General features: G+C 36.9%; 1 protein-coding gene across 5 annotated transcripts in view; it reads left to right on the top strand.

The window, feature by feature from the left end:
* Cdkl5 (cyclin dependent kinase like 5) overlaps positions 1-19,721 on the top strand; it is a 140,646-nt gene that overhangs the window by 71,613 nt on the left and 49,312 nt on the right. For all 5 annotated transcript variants that reach the window (XR_013105811.1, XR_013105812.1, XM_076918313.1 and 2 more), the window contains exons 8-10: positions 2,232-2,421; positions 9,717-9,797; positions 15,620-15,771. Coding sequence is in view for 3 of the 5 variants with exons in the window: in XM_076918313.1 (XP_076774428.1) it covers positions 2,232-2,421; positions 9,717-9,797; positions 15,620-15,771 (423 nt within the window). In the remaining 2 variants the exon portion in view is untranslated. The remainder of the gene's footprint in view (positions 1-2,231; positions 2,422-9,716; positions 9,798-15,619; positions 15,772-19,721) is intronic.

Here is a 19,721-nt window from a genome sequence, read left to right on the forward strand (position 1 = left end):
TATTGTTCTTCCTATGGGGTTGCAAACCCCTTCAGCTACTTCAGTCTTTCCCCTAACTCCTCCATTGGGGACCCCGTGCTCAGTCCAGTGGTTGGCCGCGAGCATCTGCATCAACCAGTAGCCAACATCAAACTAAATGGAGAGAAACTTGAAGCAATCCCACTAAGATCAGGGACTAGACAAGGCTGCCCACTCTCACCTTACCTATTCAATATAGTACTGGAAGTCCTAGCTAGACCAATTAAACAACAAAAGGAAGTCAAAGGGATACAGATAGGAAAGGAAGAAGTCAAAATTTCACTATTTGCAGATGATATGATAGTATACTTAAGACCCAGATTTTTATGTGGGTCCTGGGGATTCAAACTCATGTTCTCATGCTTACATAGCAAATACTTTACTCACTGAACCATGTCCCCAGCTTCTTGTTCTAATTTCTGATCTTGATCTTAGGGCTGGTTTTCTTTCTTTCCATCTGCATTTCTCCTGAGTACTTTTGTAGATTTGGTGTGCTGTTATATTTTTCTGAGGGATTTGGCATTTGAATTTACTGGATACTATTTGCCAATGAAGAAATGAGTAGGAAGTAAATCATTCTTAGAACTGCAACCAAGAATCCAAGTATGCTAGAAGGAATTTTTAAAATGTGTTTTTGTTTTGTTTGGTTTTGAGACAGGGTTTCACCGCATAACAGCTCTAGCTGTCCCAGAACTCACTTTGTAGATCAGGCTGGCCTCTAACTCACAGAGATGGTATGTTTCTGCCTCTCAAGTGCTGGGATTAAAGGTGTATGCCACCTCCCACCCCCTGGCTAAAATATGTTTTTTTCTATAAAATAGTTCCATGGAATGTATTGTGAGAATAGCTTTATTATGAATATTTAGAGAACATTTATTCTCTAATGGTACCCATTGGAAAACTGAGGTTATGTTTAGATATGTATGACAGTTGCCAAAAATAGAGCTCAGCACAGCCAACTCAACCTGACTGTCATGGTCTAGTTGAAGTACTATATTATGTGTGTAAAAATTTTACTGAAATTGATTGATATTTGGTTTTGTATTAAGAGTCTACATGTTTATATATTCTAAGGATTTTGCCCTTGATATCTAAAAATAGTTTCAGCTGCATAAAATATTCAAATTAGATGATAGGATTAAAATAGCTTGTCATGAATGTGTGAAGTTTTTCCATGGGTTTTCCAATCCAGTACCATAGGACAAGTTTTCTTTTATCTCAAGTATTTTTAAAATCAGTATGCTTCATTGCCCAGAAAGCTACCAAAAATGTCTAAATGGGCTTTCCTTGTGGTTTTAGATTTTTTTTTTTGTGGGAAGGAGATGAGATGAATAAAATACTGAGTTATTGTTGCAGTAAGTCATTAACCTAAATATATTCTGTGTGCTAACAGTGCTTAGTTTAAATTTTTTTATTATCATAATGGCATTCTAGAACTTCATTTGAGATTATTTTTCATATATTTTATTTCAGCTTTCCATTTTATGGCTTGGATTAATTATTTTTGAAACTATATATAGTTTTTTGTTTAATACACTGTCATAAATAATTTTATTCTAGGCTTTAGCTATAAGGCTCTTTGGGGGAGCCTTAGATTTTTCATTTATGGCTTTCATTTGTAGCAGACTCTTTGTAGCAGACTCTCTAAAGCTCTCTACTGATTAAGGTCCCAGAACTACAAAGTACTAAGTACATTAAAATACGATTTGAGAGAAATAGGTATCAGAATGCCTCACATAATGTACAGTTATAACTAACTCAGCTGTCAGAAATTGAGATACTAAGCATCAGAAGTTAAATAACATTCAGTATTTGTTTAAAGTACACAAAGCAATGGCACATTCTACCAGAATAAAGCTCAAAAATGGGTATACATTTTGACACTTAGCAAGCTAGAAGGATAATTATTTGAAAATACACTTCCCGGGAACATTCCATTCCTTAAGTGAGGTGCTCTCATCCAATATGTACACTACATTAGGGTTTATTAAAGCCACTCATGTTCAAGATATATACTGATTTCTTTATGAGTGTGGATTATAGACTTGGGTTCTGAATGTTTGCTTGGATAGCTCTAATTCTTTATTTGCAGTCTTACTTTTTCCTTAAGTACATGCATGTTTTAAGTCATGAATTGGTCCAAATTAAGTTGAGGATTGTTAAACCATTTTGTGTCTTCAGTTGCTAAAACCATCTCTTCTTTTGCTTTGCAGAGCCCCCTATGGAAAGTCAGTGGATATGTGGTCAGTGGGCTGTATTCTTGGAGAGCTTAGTGATGGACAGCCCTTATTTCCTGGAGAAAGTGAAATTGACCAACTCTTTACTATTCAGAAGGTGCTAGGACCACTACCATCTGAGCAGATGAAGCTCTTCTATAGTAATCCTCGTTTCCATGGGCTCCGGGTAAGAGGCTTTGCCAAAATCCAAAACGGAATCAGTCTGGCACTATTTAACTTGCTGTTCATTGCACAATAGACTCCTAAGCTATGCATTGCATGCTCCTCCCTTCCCATCACAGTGTTTTTAATCCTCATTATAATATTTTATTTCTGACTCTTATATAGTATTTGTGAAATTCAAAAAATAGTTACAATTCTCAAGTAGGAGCTGCTAATGTCTTTTTTCTAAGATGTAAAGTTTGTTTTTTAAAATCACTTTATCATGTACATTATTATATTCCAAACCTTTCTCTTACACTCTTTATTCAAACTATTAAGCATCTCCAAAGTGTAGAAATGTGTGAGTAGCTGCTGTTTACTTAGGTGACTTGGTTTGTGGTGACTTGAAGGCAGCCATGAATGCTTGCAGTCTGCAGATTTGGAGAAGCTGCTCCACAGATATTTCTTGTGCATTGATAGTGAACCATTAAATCTTTGTAGAAGTCAGAAGTCTTGTTACCTTTGTGTAATACTTGTTTGCTGAGAATATGATGAAAAGCATTTTTGAAATCATAAATGTTGCCCAAATGAGGAGTGTGTAACTTCCAGAGGCACCTCATCGTAATCATGAATGATGTATAGAATCCTCCCTAATTCTATCTACCCACAAAAGCAGCTTTTTAAGTTTTGAGCCAATGTGTCAATTTGTAGTCATTGTAGAAACTATTAAATAATTTCATCATCCCATCTTTTATTTTCTTTTCCAATACAAATATATGATTCTCAAACTATGCTCTTATCTTTTTAAAATCTATTTTTTATTCCTTGAAAATGTTGTGTATTCATATAATGTATTTCAATCACTTCCAACCACTATTACCTCTCTCCTGCTCTCTCTAGGGTTCCCCCACCTCACCTTCCTCTAAGCTTCCTGTCCTCAATTATTTTTATCCTTGTTGTTATTAATAACCCTGGTTCCAGTTAATGCTCCCCATGTATGTATGAGTGACCTATCAGCATCTATGTCCCCAAAGGAAAATGACTTTTCTTCCCTTAGCAACCATCAACTAACATGGTGTGACAAATTCACAGTGTTATCTTGCCATTTGCAAAGCCCTTTGGTTTTTCTCTTTGACTTTCTGGATCTCAGTTAGCTTCTGTTTGAGAGCACTACCGCTCACATGTGCATGTACAACACAGCCCCAGCTCCTGCTGAGCTCAGCCCACTTGGAGGAATGAACCGACTGAGGTGCATGTAGTTTTTCATTCCTCTCTCTCTTTTCTCTCACATCCTCTTCCAAATGTGCCTAAGTTGCTTCAGACTTGTTTTTCTCCTTTTATCTTTTCTTCTATTAGCCAAACAACAACCATTGATTCTGTTATAAATATCATGTAATTCAACAAGTTAATTTTATAGTTATGGAACATTTCTCATCCTAGATGCTGAAAATGTGGCAACAAATAGAATTTGTTCTTGGTCTAACAGAAAGGCAAATATATTCATAAGTAAAATAAAGGTAGTCATAATTACTGAATTTTTGTTTCACTGAGAATTATTCCCTACTCCCTGGCATAGCCTGTGAGTCCCTGCATGGTTGGGGTCCTTTTGTTTCCTGACCTTGTCTCATACCTGTCTCCATTTGCCTCCCTCCAGATTCTCACCACACTTACTTGTTATTTGGTTTCTATAGGCATCCCAAGGTTTTTGTACTTTCTGAACTTAGGACTGATGGTTTCTTCTCCTGGGAGCATTCTAACCTTGCATGACCTCTCCTTGTATCAACCCAAAGAGAATCTCCTCTCTCTGATGATCTACCATACAACTCCTTCTTTCCCCTATAATACCCTTCTTGTCCCACTTAACATAACACTGAATTATTTGATATATTTGTTTAATTGTTCTTTATCAATGTCATAGTTTCTTCTTCTAGCTCATGAATTTCCAAAGGACAGAACTTGACAAGGACAGACAATGCACCTACAACATTAATCAGAAAAACTAATACATATTGTCTTGGTTGATTTTCCCATTGCTTTGATGAAATATCCCAAGAAAGGAAATGTAAGGAAGAGAGGGTTTGTTTTGGCTCATAGTTTTGATTGCAGTCCATCATGGTAGGGAACTAGTCACATTGCATCTTCAGTCAAGAAGCAGAGAGAGGCAAAGTATTGCTTAATTGCCTTTTTCCATGTTTTAGTGTCTAGGAATAGAAGATGGATCTTTCCACTGATCAAGATAACCTGCACAGATGTGTTCAGAAGCCCCTTTCCCAGAAAATTCTAGATGTCTGTCAAGTTAAACAGTTGACTCTTAACTGTCAAGTTCAACTGCATTGCCTTTCTCGCCACCTCTAATGCCTTTTCACCCATCAGCCTTACTTGAGCTTTGAGTTAGCTTCAGGCTGATCTCTTGAACTTTCTCTCAAACCACATATTTAAATCTGTCTCCTTTTTGCTTAAAACGTTCTGATTTCTGTTAAAGTTTAAACTATTTAGGGTAGTATTAAAGACCTTCTGGCCTCAGCATCACTTGTCCTGATCTCTGTTCTGTGTTCTCAGGTCACCATTTGTTTGGCCTGATATGTGTCTTCTACTCTCTCAGCACACTTAGAATGGTATCTGCTAGGTTGTATAGTGTTGAATAAATAGTTGGCTGCAGGGTAGTAATGTCATTAAACTTGGTCTGCTAGTTAATTATCAGAGGCCTGGTTAGGTGTATGCTGCTGAATCTGAATGGTGAGCAAATTTTGACATTTCTAGACCTACTCAATGGCTTAGAAACCAACTAAGAAATTAAGACCATGTCTTTTCTTTATACCCCCACTTTGTTTTCTATGCTTTTAGTTAGCATATAAAATAATTTTCATTACATTCATACAAGAATATCATTGTATCTTGCTTTTATTCACAGCCCTCCCGTATCCTTCCTTCTCCCCTCTCTTGCTGGCCCCTTTGACATCCTCCTAAAAATAAAAATGTTCCTCTCCCTGTGTGTGTGTCTGTGTGTCTCTCTGTCTCTCTCTCTCTCTTTCACATACAGAGATACACACACACATACACACACACACACACACACACATATCTAGATACTGCATCTGAGATAAAGCATGTGATATATTCTTTCTTTGCCCACTACTTTGGCTCGTCTCGTCTCCCCCTCTGTCCAGACCTTGAGTAAGTCTGTGGTTTGTCATTGTCAGTTTCTTTTGGGCAGGTACCCAAAAGTGATATGGCTGGTAGTAGATCAGATGATAAGTCTGTTTCTGCTTTTTTTTGAAGAACCATCATACTAATGTCTATAGTAGCTGCATGAGTTTACATTCCTCTTAGCAGTGAATATGGATTTTTCTTTCCCCACATTCTCACTAGCATTTCCTGATGTTTCCTTAATTTTGACCAGGGTTAAGATAGAATTTCTAGGCAGTTTTAATTGGCATTTCCCTCATGGCTAAATGTTGTTTAACTTTTTTTTCAAATATTTATTAGCTTTTTTTATATCTTCTTTTGAGAAATGTATTCAATTCATTTATCCATTTGTTGATTGAATGATCTGGGGTTTGGGTTCTTAGTGTTTTTATAGTTCTTCATAGATGCTAGATTTTTGGTTTTGATTTTTGGAGATAGGGTTTTACTAAGTTGCTAGGGTGAGCCTGGAACTCTGTATACCCTAGGCTGCCTTGACCTCATGACCCTCTTGTTCCAACATCTGAAGTGCAGGTATTATAGGCCATGCTTACACCACATAGATATGAGAATTTCATCGAGGAAAACAAAACAAAAAAAGCTACTAGTAAAAAACACAAAGATAATTTTATACTGAAGTAATTGGACAACTATAAATTTATAGGAAAGCATAGTGTACTGTACTGTACTTCATTTTTCTGCTTTGAGCATATTTCATTGTGATTTAGACCATGAGCATATCCCCCATTCTGGAAAGTTAGAAATCATATCTGGTGTTTCAGTAAAATAGCTTTAGGGAGGATTTGAATTTTAAGATAGTTCTTTAAAGAATAAATCATACTTGAATTAGAGGCCACATTCAAATGTAGAGGACCCCCCCCAAAATCATTTTTTGCCTGTGTTTCTGTTTGTTCACAGACATCTTCACTGAACACTGATATCTATAAAATGCTAGACAGCATGAGACAGCTCTGTGTGTAAATATCCTTCAGGGAAATTGTTGCTTCCAGAAGTTTGACTTTTATAGACCTCACTATGTTTACGTTTTAGTCTCAAGTGTTCATAGTGTCTTAACCAAATTAGTATGGTCTCTTTAGAGGCTTAACAATGTCTTTTGAAGGAACAGTCTTCCATTATGATAATATTTTGAGAATGTTTGTGACAGACAGCTCAGCACACATTGCCCATGAACTGCATTTACTGCAAACCATGAGCAAACCAGTAACTAATTCTGCATGAAGTGTATTTGCACTGGCTTGTATACAGACCGAAAAATTCACAATATGCTATTGTGCTAATATTCATTATTTGGAAAAATAATTATCAATGTCCCATAGTGGAAGTAGGCCATCAGAGTCCCCATATTTACTATTTCAATAACTTCCGGAAGCTGTTTCATTCTTTTGGGTCTCTTAATTTTTCCACATGTGAAATGGTGATAGATGATGAAGATGAACTGATCTGTGTGAAATGCCCAAAGGGCCAGAGGATGCCTGCTTAGGAGAGTGCTTACCTAGCAGGTGTACAGCCCGACTCTGTCCCTAGCACTGAAAAGAAACAAAATGCCCAGACCAGGGCGTAGTATAGAGCTAGTGTTCAGTAAAGACATGCTCACGTCATATTATATTAGCCAAATGATTAAGAAAATAAAAAACCTAAGATATAGTTTAAAATTATATGCTTCAGCTTTGGCTCTTTGCTGAAGTACCTCACATTAGAATAGCATGTCATTCAAGAGCATGTACATGTTTTGTTTTGTTTTTTTAAAGATAGGAGTTTGCCTGGTCATTTTTAAAATTTTTTTCATGTGTTTTAAAAATTATAATGTAATTACATTGTTTACTCCTTCCCTTTCTTCCCTCTAAACCCTCCCATGTAGGAATCCTTCTGTGCTCTCTCTTCCCTTCCTCCCTTCTCCTCCCCTCCCTCTCTCTGCTTTTCAAGCAGGGTTTTTCTGTGTAGTCCTGGAACTTAGTCTATAGACTAGGCTGCCCTTGAACTCAGAGATCTGCCTGCCTCCGCCTCCGCCTCCCAAGCTCTGAGATTAAAGGTGTTCGCAACCACTGCCCAGCTAATAAATATTCGATGTATAACCTGCTCAGCCTGTATATTGTTAGATGTATGTATGTATGTATGTATGTATGTATGTATGTATGTATGTTTTCAGGACTGGCTGTTAGGTTTTAGATAACCAATTGATGTGCACTTGCCTGGGAAAAACTATTTCTCCTGCTCTCAGCATTCCTTAGTTGCTTATAGTTCCTTGTGCAAGGTTGAGGCGATATGAGCTTTTCATGTTCAAATTAGCATGTCTGTTGGTGTCCTCTTTGTTCACCTTATGTTTGGTCGTGTTGGTGAGGGTTTATGTGTGTAGCTTCTGACATTCCTAAGAGACACAAACTCACAGCAAACTCCCTGTCCTGGTCGATTTTGTTTATTGTGATCTTTCTAAGAGCTTTTAGCTTTCAGGATTAACTTTCTCTTCAATAAAATGTCATTTCTGAAGAAAGAAAAGTGTATGTAGTACAATAATATAAGACAGTGGTTCTCAGCCTTCCTAATGCTGTGGCCTTTCAATACAGTTCCTTGTGTTGTGGTGACCCTGAACCATAAAATTATGGTTGTTGCTACTTCATAACTGAAACTTTGTTACTATTATGAATCATAATGTTAATATCTGATAAGGATATCTGATATATGACCTCTGTAAAAGGGTTATTCAATCCCCAAGGGGGTTGTAGAAACAAAGTCTTAATGAAAACTTACTGGTGGAGGATCTTTTATCATGGCATGACAGGTGTCACTCCCTTTACACTGATAGTTAATGCTTCAGTAACATCCAAAAGAACTTCTGCAGCTCCCTTGGGAGAAGTTCTTTGTTTTGGAAAGAGGGTGTGTTTGGATCACACAGGCTTAGATGCAAATAGTGCTTCTGCTCCTTAATTATGTAGCTTTCTTTGAACCAGTTATTTGAACTTTCTGATCATTTTCCTTATCGCTATAATGTAAGGATAATAATACTCAAAATGCCCTGTACTGCATTACATTGCTGTTTTCCTTTCAAAGTTGAATTCAAGATACCCTATAACCACAGAGTCTGACTATGTCCTCATACCCAAGCCCTTCCTGCCTCATCCTCTTGAGTGCCAACTTTCCAGACTTTAGCTTTTCATTTGCAGATGCACAGTTCATCAGTTCCTTTTCAACCAGACAACAAATTCCTCAAAGTTGTCTCTTGCCCTCCAGAATATAATGTTTGGGTGGTAGCACAAGTAGTTATTGGTATCTTGTTTAGTATTACTACATAATTAGCCCTTCAGTTCTTTTATTCAGCATGTTTAAGAATTTCCATATTTTAAAATGTTTCTATGTTAGCATAAAAGAAATATGTATTACACGCAACTAGCACTCAATATTTAGAAGGTGTATAAGTGAATGTGTCCTGCAAGTATCTTACTCAGTGCTTCAGTACTACTCAAGATACTATCAAATATGGATTGGCAGAAGGATACAACATCAAAATAAGCTTCAACCCCTCTTTCTTTATTTAAAAATGAATTTGTTGGTCTGGTTGCCTATGTTTGCCCTAGGTTACAACTTTAAGATTTTAAAAACAGATCATTAGTATATTAAAAGCAATAATAGAACAAATTCCTAAATTCACTATTTCAAATAAAGTCTTTCAGGTTCTGGGTTCTTGATGCCCTTTTTCTTCTTTTATTTCAGGAGTAAGTTACACATTCTTATGGAAAAGCCAAGACATTTTTATATAATATCATATCATGACCCTTCTGTTAGTTCTTCAGTCTGGCAGTATTTGTCTATAAATTATTTCAGAAGCAAGTTGTGTAAGCAGACAAGATTCGAGATTATCTAGGCTCAGACTTTCATTCATTTTACATGCTTCAGTGTTGTCTATTTAGCTTTATGTATCGTTCCCCAGTATTTAATACATAGTCCTATTAATTCATAACCTAAAATATATAGACACCAAAAGTAATATATAAATAGTAATTTGACTTGAATTGACACTAGGGCAATGATTTCTGTCCAGATGTTGCCTTGTGTAACCCTCACAAGCATATGTACACATATCCTTCCTCAAATGCTAACATTCATGTTCTGTTGTCCTTACAGTTTCCAGCTGTTAACCACCCTCAGTCATTAGAGAGAAGATACCTTGGAATTTTAAATAGTGTTTTACTTGACCTAATGAAGGTAAGAAAAGTATGCTTGTTTTTAAAAAGGCCCTTTGGTTTATGGATGCTCCTCTGCATACTTCTTAGCATGCTTTTGTGAATTAAATGTTTTCTTAGTAGATGATTAATGGGTAGTATGTCATGTTAAAAGCCATGTAATTTGTTTATAATTGCAACAGGAATCTGGTGTTGTCTCAGACCATCTAGAGAGGAGCATGTAATCCCTAAATTGCTTTCCTAAAATGGGCAGAATACTGAATATCTGTTGGCACTCAAGAACAACTCAGGCATAGGTTTTAAAACAAATCTTAAAGTGAATGTTATAAGACAAAAGCTTGTATAATTATTTCTATACAACATTGACTCTATAGCATCCATAAAGTTTGAATCAGTGAATCTTTTGTTGTTTTGTTTTAATTTTTGTCATCTGACTCTGCTTCTTCTTCACGAGGCAGTTTGCTGTTTCTGACTTTTCTTTAGATGCATCAGGATCACCACTAACATCATGGCCTGAGTGTTCCTCCTCATGCTAGCCTTTCTGTCAAAAGATATCATACTCCAAACTACTAAAAGCATCCCTTAAATTCTTTTTGTAAAATATTTAAGGTTTTTATATATGAGTGCTTTCGTCTGCGTATCTGCCTGTACACCATGTCATACAATGCCGCCCATGGAAGCCAAAAGAAGGCATCAAGTCTCCTGAAACCAGAGTTACAGGCTGTTGTAAACTATCATGTGTGTGCTGGGAATTGAACCCAGGTCCTCTGGAAAAGCAGCCAGTGCTTTAACTGCTGAGTTATCTCTCTAGCCTCAAAATTTTTTTAGTAAAGATTTTCTTTCTAGGCATGGTGACACATGCTTATAATGTCAGCATTTGAGAGGCTGAAACAGGAGGACTGCTCTAACTTTGAGGGTAACTTGAGGTACAAAGACCGTCTAAAAAGTAAGCAAGTAAACAAAGATTCTCTACCTTGGCAGACACTGGTCCTTTGAGTGAAAACATATTTTTAATATTTTTTTCAGTTTTCAGGAAATAAATACACAGGCATGCATTGATTGTTTCAGAATAGAAGATCAATGCTTGCTTATGGATTAGTGTTGCTTTATGCCCATTCATTCAGCTGTCATCCGCACATAGGCTATATAGTGTATAGAAGGTTTAAAAGATAGACTTAGCACAGTGGCAAGTTTACTGAGCTGCATTCTTAAACCTTTGCTGTGTTTTAGGGTATGTTAGATACAGAAATCTCACAGTAAAGCATTTCTGCCTCGACATTTCCCTGATTTAATTAAATATCAAATAATATGTTACATGAAACTCTTAATGAAGCACTGATGTTATTAAAACAGATTGAGAACTGCAATTTTTTTAATGAACCCTCAACACTCTTTCGGTTTAATTAGACAGAAATTATTAGGTAAATCAGTCGGGTTTTGCCAGTACCTTCTTTCATGTAGTCAATACTTAATCAATCTGGGCTTACTCATTTAGTAATTTTTAAAAATATAAATAGATATAAATAGAAATAGAACAGAATAGAAAATGGAATTAAACACAACTTTATGTTTCCTGGGTTTTTTTTTAGTTAAAAATGCAATGATGGTTAATGAGAAAAAGGGGCCATGATATTGAAGGAGAGTGGAGAGGGCTAGATGGGAGGGTTTGGAGGGAGAAAAGGCTTGGAAAGTAAACATTATAATTCCTATTATTTTATATGTTTATTGCTGCCGTTCTTTAAAAGTAAGCAAATGTTTTCATTGATATGCAAATTTGGGCCTAGTGAGATGGCTCAGTATACTCACTGGCTGCTCTTCTAGAGGATGTAGGTTCAATTTCCAGCATCCACATGGCAGCTCACAAGCATCTTTAACTCCAGTTCTGGGGGATTGGATGTTCTCTTCTGACCACTGTAGGCACTTGTACACGTACAATGTACAGACATATAATCATGCAAAACACCCATGCATGCGTGCATGCATACACACACACACACATGAATATAGTCAAAAGTATTCAGATTATGTCTAAATCTCTCAGTTTTCATAATATAAGCATATTTTTGTTACCTTACCTGGGTTGAGACATAGAAACCGTTAATAACTTAGAAGCCTCCTTTGGATTCTTCCTAGGTCTTACTATCCTAGCCTACTTTGTGTCCTTCAGAAACCATAATTTTTATTTCTGTCACTGATTAATATTATCTGATTATTATTGAATTATACATATATGTACATATCACCATTCTTTTACCTGATACTGAAGATGAATTTTTTAAATGAAAAACCTCCATTGTCCTTTTAGTCTCTTTGCTTCTCCCTAAATGTATGTTGATGATTGTGTCCACATCTAATATAAAGCATTCATCTCATCTTGTACCTCTTTATAGCTACCGTTTCAGTAGAGAGAAAACAACCACTAGGATTAATGCATGCCTATGCCCTTAATAATTTAAAAAATAGCTACAATAGTTCTATTTGCTTTACTTTTGTTTTTAAAAAATCATACCCTTTATGCTAAATTTTAAAAACTCTTAGCTAGATAAATTTTGTACTTTGTTCATAAGGACTTCATGCTTTATAGTAATTTGAAAATGGCCATTTGTATTTATAACATATAAATGATTTTATTGCAGTAACTTCTACATGGTATCAAATAAGTTAAAACAACCCCTCCTGAAAGGTCATGGGTGCTTTGAATTTAAAAAAAAAAATTTCGTGGGGTTTGAATTTCCTTTTTAATGAGCATCTTACATTTTTAACCCATTTTAATGGTAGCTGTTGGGACTACTAGCTAAAATTGGCACAGTTTTTGTTCTATAATAAGGAGAAAAAAGACTTGATAAGTTTGCAATTGTGTCTGAATTAATATGGATATAAATCCACATGTAATTAGTGGCTGAATTTCAATAATTAGAGTCTTTGGATCAAAATGAATATGTCAGTATATGGTAGGGCCAGAATTGAAATGTTCTGTGGTGCTAGATTGAAATTGAAGTCTGGCTTATTAGAAACAAATTTGCTCTCACTACTTAACTAACGATATTAATTATGGATAAGACCAAGCTGAACTAGAAATAAATTTGTGAATAGTGAAATTCTACCCTTTTTCCTTTTTCTGAGAGAAAAACTTAAACACCTAGAAAAGTGAATTGCAGAACTTTATGTCATGTTAGGGTATGTTGGTTATTGATTTCTTAAGTATTTGATCAACTTAAAAGTCAAAATCAAATATCCTGTCCAGTCACTAAAGATAAACAATTTTGGGTGAAAATATTTCAGTCGTCAAAATGCTAGTACATTCAACATAAAAAATAGGGTGAGTGCTTTAATGAACAAAGAGCACTTAGAAACAAGTAAGGATAGATGCAAAAACAGGAAAAGGATTGAGGAGAATACATAAGTAACCAGTAAACATGTAAAAGTGCTCAGCATTGCTAACAGTCAAAGATAAGAAATAAACATTTGTAAGAGGAGCTGGAGCAGTAACTCAGTGGTTAAAGGCTCTTGCTGTTCTCACAGTGGACCCATGTTTGGTTCCCAGCAACCATACTGGTTCACAACTACATGTAACTCCAGTTCCAGGGGATTCATGTCCTATTCCAACTTTGGAGGGCATGTGTGGTGCACATACATACTTACGTACATACATACATACATACATACATACATACATACATACAGATGTGATATAGCATCCTTTAAATATCTGATTTGCAACTACTAAGAATAAGAATGGCTGTGATCGATGGGAGTACCTAGAAATTGATAGATTCATGTGCTTCTTGAGAGGAGTATAAATTGAGATAACCTTCCTAAGAGGTAATTTAGCAGCATGGAGAAGATTCTTTGATGTTGTATATACCTACCAGTACCATTCTTAAGAATCCATTAGACTTCAAGTGTTTTTTTCATAGCATTAATCATAATGGTGACAACTGGCTGTCAGGAAAATGTCTAGTAGTAGGATGCTTGCTAAGTAAATCATAATCAACTCCCTGCAATCATTTAAAGCCTTGTGGTAAACTCTGGAGATGCAGGGTAGATGTAATGCACTTGGTTAATATGTATAAGGCCTTGCCTTCAGTCCCTTTCCTTTCCCAAACATATTATAAGATGGTGTGTTTCCATACTGTTCGGAAAAAGGAAACAATTAATATTGTCATTTGGGAATTTCTGAAAACAGCATATAAAGTATCCACACAAACTTAAAGCACTGTACTTATATGGAATGATCTCAGCATTGTATGATAAGTGGAAGGAAAACTAAGGACATACAGTTATGTGCTTGCTACTGTTGGGGTAAAATGAAAAGAATCAGATGAAAGTATATGAAGAATATACCTCATGGAGAATGTATGGTGAACTGGTGACTGTGCTGTCTCCAGATAAAATAACTGGGTATTTTAAAGATGGTATGAAGATGAAGAATGCAAATACATGCTTATTAAAAGGTTTTTCCTTTTTTTCCTTCTGGAACTGAGGACTGAACCCAGGGCCTTGTGCTTGCTAGGCAAGCGCTCTACCACTGAGCTAAATCCCCAACCCTTTTATTAAAAGGTTTCTAAATACTTAAGTTAAATTGCAAAAGTTTTTTCATAAAGTGAAAAGAATGGGATATAAAAACATGTATAGATCACGAGCCAGGTATTATAGAAGAAAGACTACATATGGTATTCACAAACAGAGTTAGAAAGCTTCTTACCAAGAAGACTATAATTGTGAGATTGTGGGTGTTTTCTTGTTAAGTTATTTACTTTATATCCCCTACTGACGCTTCCCCTCTATCCTCTCCTTCCTGTCCCTCCCTCTCACCCCCGACCCCTTCTCCTCAGAAAAAGGGAAGCCTGTTGTGGATATTAAACCAGACTTGGCATATCAGTTTTTAGTAAGACTAGGCACATCTTCTAGTGAGGCTGGACAGGACAGCCCAGTTAGGGGAAAGGGGCCCAAAGGCAGGCAGCATATTTAGAGACAGCCCCTGTTCCTGTTTTAGAAGTCCCACATGAAGACCCAGCTTTACAGCTGTTCCATATATGCAGCGGTCCTAGGTCCATTTCATACATACTCTTTGGTTAGCAGTTCAGTCTCTTTGAGCTCCTAGGTTAGTAGATTCTGTAGGTTTCCTTGTGGTCCTTGACCCCTCTGGCTTCTTCAATCCCTCTCCTCCCTCTTCCAGAGGATTCCCTAAGCTCCATGTAATATTTGGCTGTGGGTCTGTGCATCAGTTGCTGGGGGAAGACTCTCTAATGACAGTTATGCTAGGCTCCTTTCTGCAAGTATAGCAGAGTATCATTAATAGTGTCAAGGCTTGGCTCTCTCCCATGGCATGGGTCTCAAGCTGGACCAATCATTGTTTGGTTCTTCCATCAAATTCTGCTCTGTCATTTATCCCAGCACAGGATAAATGATACAGGAGGGAGTACAGATTGTGGGTCTAAGGTTTTGTGTCTGGGTTAGTATCCCAGTCCCTCCATTGGAAGTCTTGCCTGGTTACAGGAAATAGTCCACTGCTAAGAGTCAACCTTATAGATCCCTGAAAGTTTCCATTTCCCTACGTAATCCCAGAGATATCTCCCAAATCCAGTTGTCTCTCCCATTACTCTCTCCTCCATCCTCCCCGAGCCTGATTCCTCCCTCTTCCCATCTCCAGTCCTCTCCATCCAGCCACCCCCAGTGGTGATTTTGATGTTTTTTTTTTTTTTTTTTTTGTTTCCCTGAGCTATTGTTGTTAAGTATTTTGCAGTGACTGAATATTTCTTTTCTAGGAAGTAAAGATAAGATTTTTGGTAGAGGTTAAATTCAACTTTGTTCTTTCCCTTCCAAAACTTTTTATTTCCCAAGAATTTACTGAAGTTGGACCCAGCTGACAGATACTTGACAGAGCAGTGCTTGAACCATCCTACATTTCAAACCCAGAGACTTTTGGACCGGTCTCCTTCAAGGTCAACAAAGAGGAAACCTTACCATGTGGAAAGCAGCACACTGTCTAATCGGTAAATATTTCTTCCCTTTTAAGGAAATACAGATGTAGGCATGGTCTTATAAGTAGGTGGAGGAGGTGGCTGCTAAAATTATGCAATTAAAGAAAAGAAGGAAAGCCCTCATTATTCAAAAATATCTTCCTCATGCTTATTACATGATTCATAACTATAATTAATGAGTTGTGTGGGACCCTTAAAGACTTTATTATTTAACAAGTATATGATGAAAACCTATGTATTCCCTTGGAAAGGTAGCATTGAGTTAGCAACTCTGGAGGTTTCTAGCATCACAGACAGCATTAAGACCTAGCAGATTTTGTATAAATGACAAGAGGAAGAGGGTTCCTGGAAGGAAAAGAAGACACTGAATGTGTATGTGGGGAACTAAGGCAAGGCAGCCTTTTTAGAAGGGTTTTGTGATTTTATTGCTCTTGTCTTTCAATCACTGAGTTAAGAAATGACTTTTTATAAAAATAAGCATAGGGAAATAGTGGTCAATAATTAAAAGTAGTACATTTTAAAATAACTCTTTGAGCATAATATTTTAAAATATTTGTTTTTCTCCTGAGTATATACCTATAGTACTAGCATTGAAAAACCCATTGGATAGTCAAAGAGGCTTCAAGATTTACTCAGTTTCTCTTGAATGCCAATCACAGGCCCATCAACACGTCTGGCTGAAAACTTTCCTTGAATCACTCACTCAATCTCTATCTGTCTCTGTCTTTCTCTCTCTCCTTCCTTCTCTCTTCCTCCCTTCCTCCCCTCTCTCTTTTACCCCTCTTCTTCCTCTTCCTCTTCCTCTTCCTCTTCCTCTTCCTCTTCCTCTCTGTTGGATCAGTCAGATGGCCTTCATGTCCTGACATTCCCCAATTCTGTTACTGCATTTACAGGAGAATGGTGTTCCTTCATCTTCCAGAACACAGCTTTAATATCTGAGGATTTTTATATATGGGATGTAGAAATAGTTTATTTCACTGAGAAAATGAAAAGCAATGAAGCTTTAAAAATGTTAATACTACCCCCACACACATAATTTTCCCTCTGTCTGTGGAAAATTATTCTTAATAGATTAGAATTTTGAAAGGTCAAGACCTAGCACTTTTCTGCCTGGGAGAGCATCCATAAATTAGGAGAAGAGTTGGTCCTATATTTGCTTCGCTTAGCTGCAAAAGTGCCTAGTGCTTGCTATGGCACAGCTTCTAGCCATTCTTAACTGGTTTGTTCTCTGTTCACATCCACAGGATTTTAGTATACCAAGTCATGAAGTAACTCTCATCATATGCTTGCTCCTTGGCACTTAGCTGGTTGACATTTTTCTTGTATCTTTCCTGGGGTTGTGCCCAGCTTGATTTGGGGGTTTTAGTCTTCCTTGTACTTGAATTGCCACATGACTTCTCTAATTTAAATGTACAACGTAAATTTTATCCTAATAATGTAAAGTTTGGTAGACCAATAATAAATCTGTGAGTTGTATTGTAGTCATCATTGGTATAACCTGTAGTCTAGATATATCAAAGGGAAAGTCCTAAGTGTTTTTGTTTTTTAGTAATCTTATACCATCTGAGGCCTTTCCCCCAACTATTGCCTGTGTCCTGTGTTTACTCTACAAAAGCCTATCTTGCCAGAGATGTGAATTCCAGCTGGTGTCTCCACATAGGCCTTCTAGGACAATCTTCATAACACCATATCTATTGGTTCCCACTCACATACTCCTGTGCCTTGTCCCTGGAGAGTGTACTGTCCTCCCCCCCCCATCATTTTCTCTCTAGAAACCAGTGAAGTCAGTCATTACTGAGTCCCCTGCTTGTCAACTTCAGGCTTTTCTGAGGTTCCTTTCATGTGCATGGTATGATGCCATTTTGACTGAGCTTGTTCTCTCAATGGTCCTGCTTTACCACCTGCCACATATGAAAATAGTTTTGTGCCTCTGTCTCCATTTGCTGGTTGGTTTGTGGAATGTACCAGTCTGGCCTTGACCTCTTGTAGCTATCCTTCAGCTGGGATTATAGGGTTGTGTCACCACGCCTGGCTATTTTCACTTTTAAACTCATTTTAAGTACACATATTAACTGTCTATCCATTTATCTACTCTGCCAACCACATGAGAGTAGTTTATAGCCATACAGTCATGCCCACATGTAATCCCAGCACTCAGGAAGTGGATGCAGGAAAATCGGGAGTTCAAGGCTAGACTTGAGCAAGTTTGAGGCTAATGTAGACTACATGAGGCCCTATCTCTAAAACAAGCAAGTAATTGAATGATTTATACATTAATTTGTTTTGAATGGTTAGCAGTTCAACACAGATTCTTTGCAGTTGTATGCCAAAGAGATCTATAAAGTTTTCAAAGCTGCTTTTTATTGTTGTGCTTTGGCAGAGCTCCAATGTGAAGATGATGTGATGCCCTTTCTACATAGAAATTATTGTATGTCTAAATCTTAGTAGCAATCTTAGTAGCTTGTAATCAACCTAAGATTGTATGAGATAGAAGCACAGAGAGTAACTTCTTAGGATACATACATACATACTTACATACATGTATACATACATACATACATACATACATGTGATAAATCTGGACCTTTAACAGCTCCTTCTGCCTTAACATTATAGCTTCATTCTCTTATATTGCTGTGAATATATGTAAGATTACAATAGCTTTGTGTAGCAGTAATTCTAATGGTTCTAAAAGCTCTAGCAGCTTTCTTCACTGTTCTCTATCCTGTCCTGGTCCTCATTTATGCTTAAAGCATTCCTGCCATTGCTATACCTTTATCTACAGAGGAAAGGGAGAAAATATGATTGCAGAGAAAACTAGGGTTTGGCACAAGGAGCCCTGTGGAAGGATTGAACTAGGACCCGACTCAGGGTGTGTGACCAGGAAGAAACAGGGAAGTCTGTCTGTGCATACAATTATATATCATAATTGAATTTTTGAAAAGTTGCTGAGATATTTTGGTTTCTAAGATGTAAATAATCAGGGAACTCTGGTGGTTTAAAACCTGATGCCTGTAGGATGTGTAGACTGGCTGGATGCTGTTGTTGGATAGAGACCACCGCTGAGCCATCCTAACATTACAGCAGGTAGAGCTCAGAAAAAGGTTGTTGTCTACAAGCAGGACCATTATCTTCTCAGTTTTAACCATAGTCAGCCATAGTTACACTCTGTCTTAGAGCAAAGCATCCAGAGTCTGGCTCCTAGTAACTGATGATGTCTTTACATGGGTAACCAATCTTAAGGAGAAAGAACAGCTGAGCTGGATAGATAGCTTGGCTGTTGAGGGCTAGGTTCAAAAATCAAAAACATAGTTTATTTTTTAGCAAATTAAGGAAATGTCCACTAGTTATCCAGATATGACACACAGATGGATCATCCAATAAGACCTAGCCACTTTCTTTTGACTGCTACAAAAAGAACTTCTCCATCTGAACACTAGATTTTCTCTATCCAGGAGTTTGCCCAGTATACCCTTTGTGATATATCTCAATAAACCACCCTTTCTTTCCACCCCCTAATATGTATGTATGTGTCTGATAAATTATTTTACCATCTCTGTAATCAGTCTTGCAGATCCTATCATGTATGCACTGAACTTTATGGATCTGGACATATATATGGTCTGTATATCATTTAACAAAACAAACATAATTTACCTTTGTAATTCTTTTCTAAATCTGGGGAAATAAGAAGGCATAGTTTTGTGGGTTGCCATTCTTATTAAATAGCAACAACAGCCCAAAAGGACTTTTTTTCCAACTAGTCTCTGATGAAAAAAAATCTTCAAATCAATCAATCTTCAATAGTAGCAATACTTGCAACATTTTCTAAATTCACCGTAAAAAAAAAAATTGGATAAGTTATTACTAACTTTGAAACCTATGTCAAGCCACAATCTCATCCTTTGTTACAACAAGCTGTCTTTTCAAGAATGTCATCTTCTTCTTTCAAACTGAAGACA

The sequence above is a fragment of the Arvicanthis niloticus genome, chromosome X (assembly GCF_011762505.2).
Source record: "Arvicanthis niloticus isolate mArvNil1 chromosome X, mArvNil1.pat.X, whole genome shotgun sequence".
In the NCBI taxonomy this organism is placed as follows: domain Eukaryota; kingdom Metazoa; phylum Chordata; class Mammalia; order Rodentia; family Muridae; genus Arvicanthis; species Arvicanthis niloticus.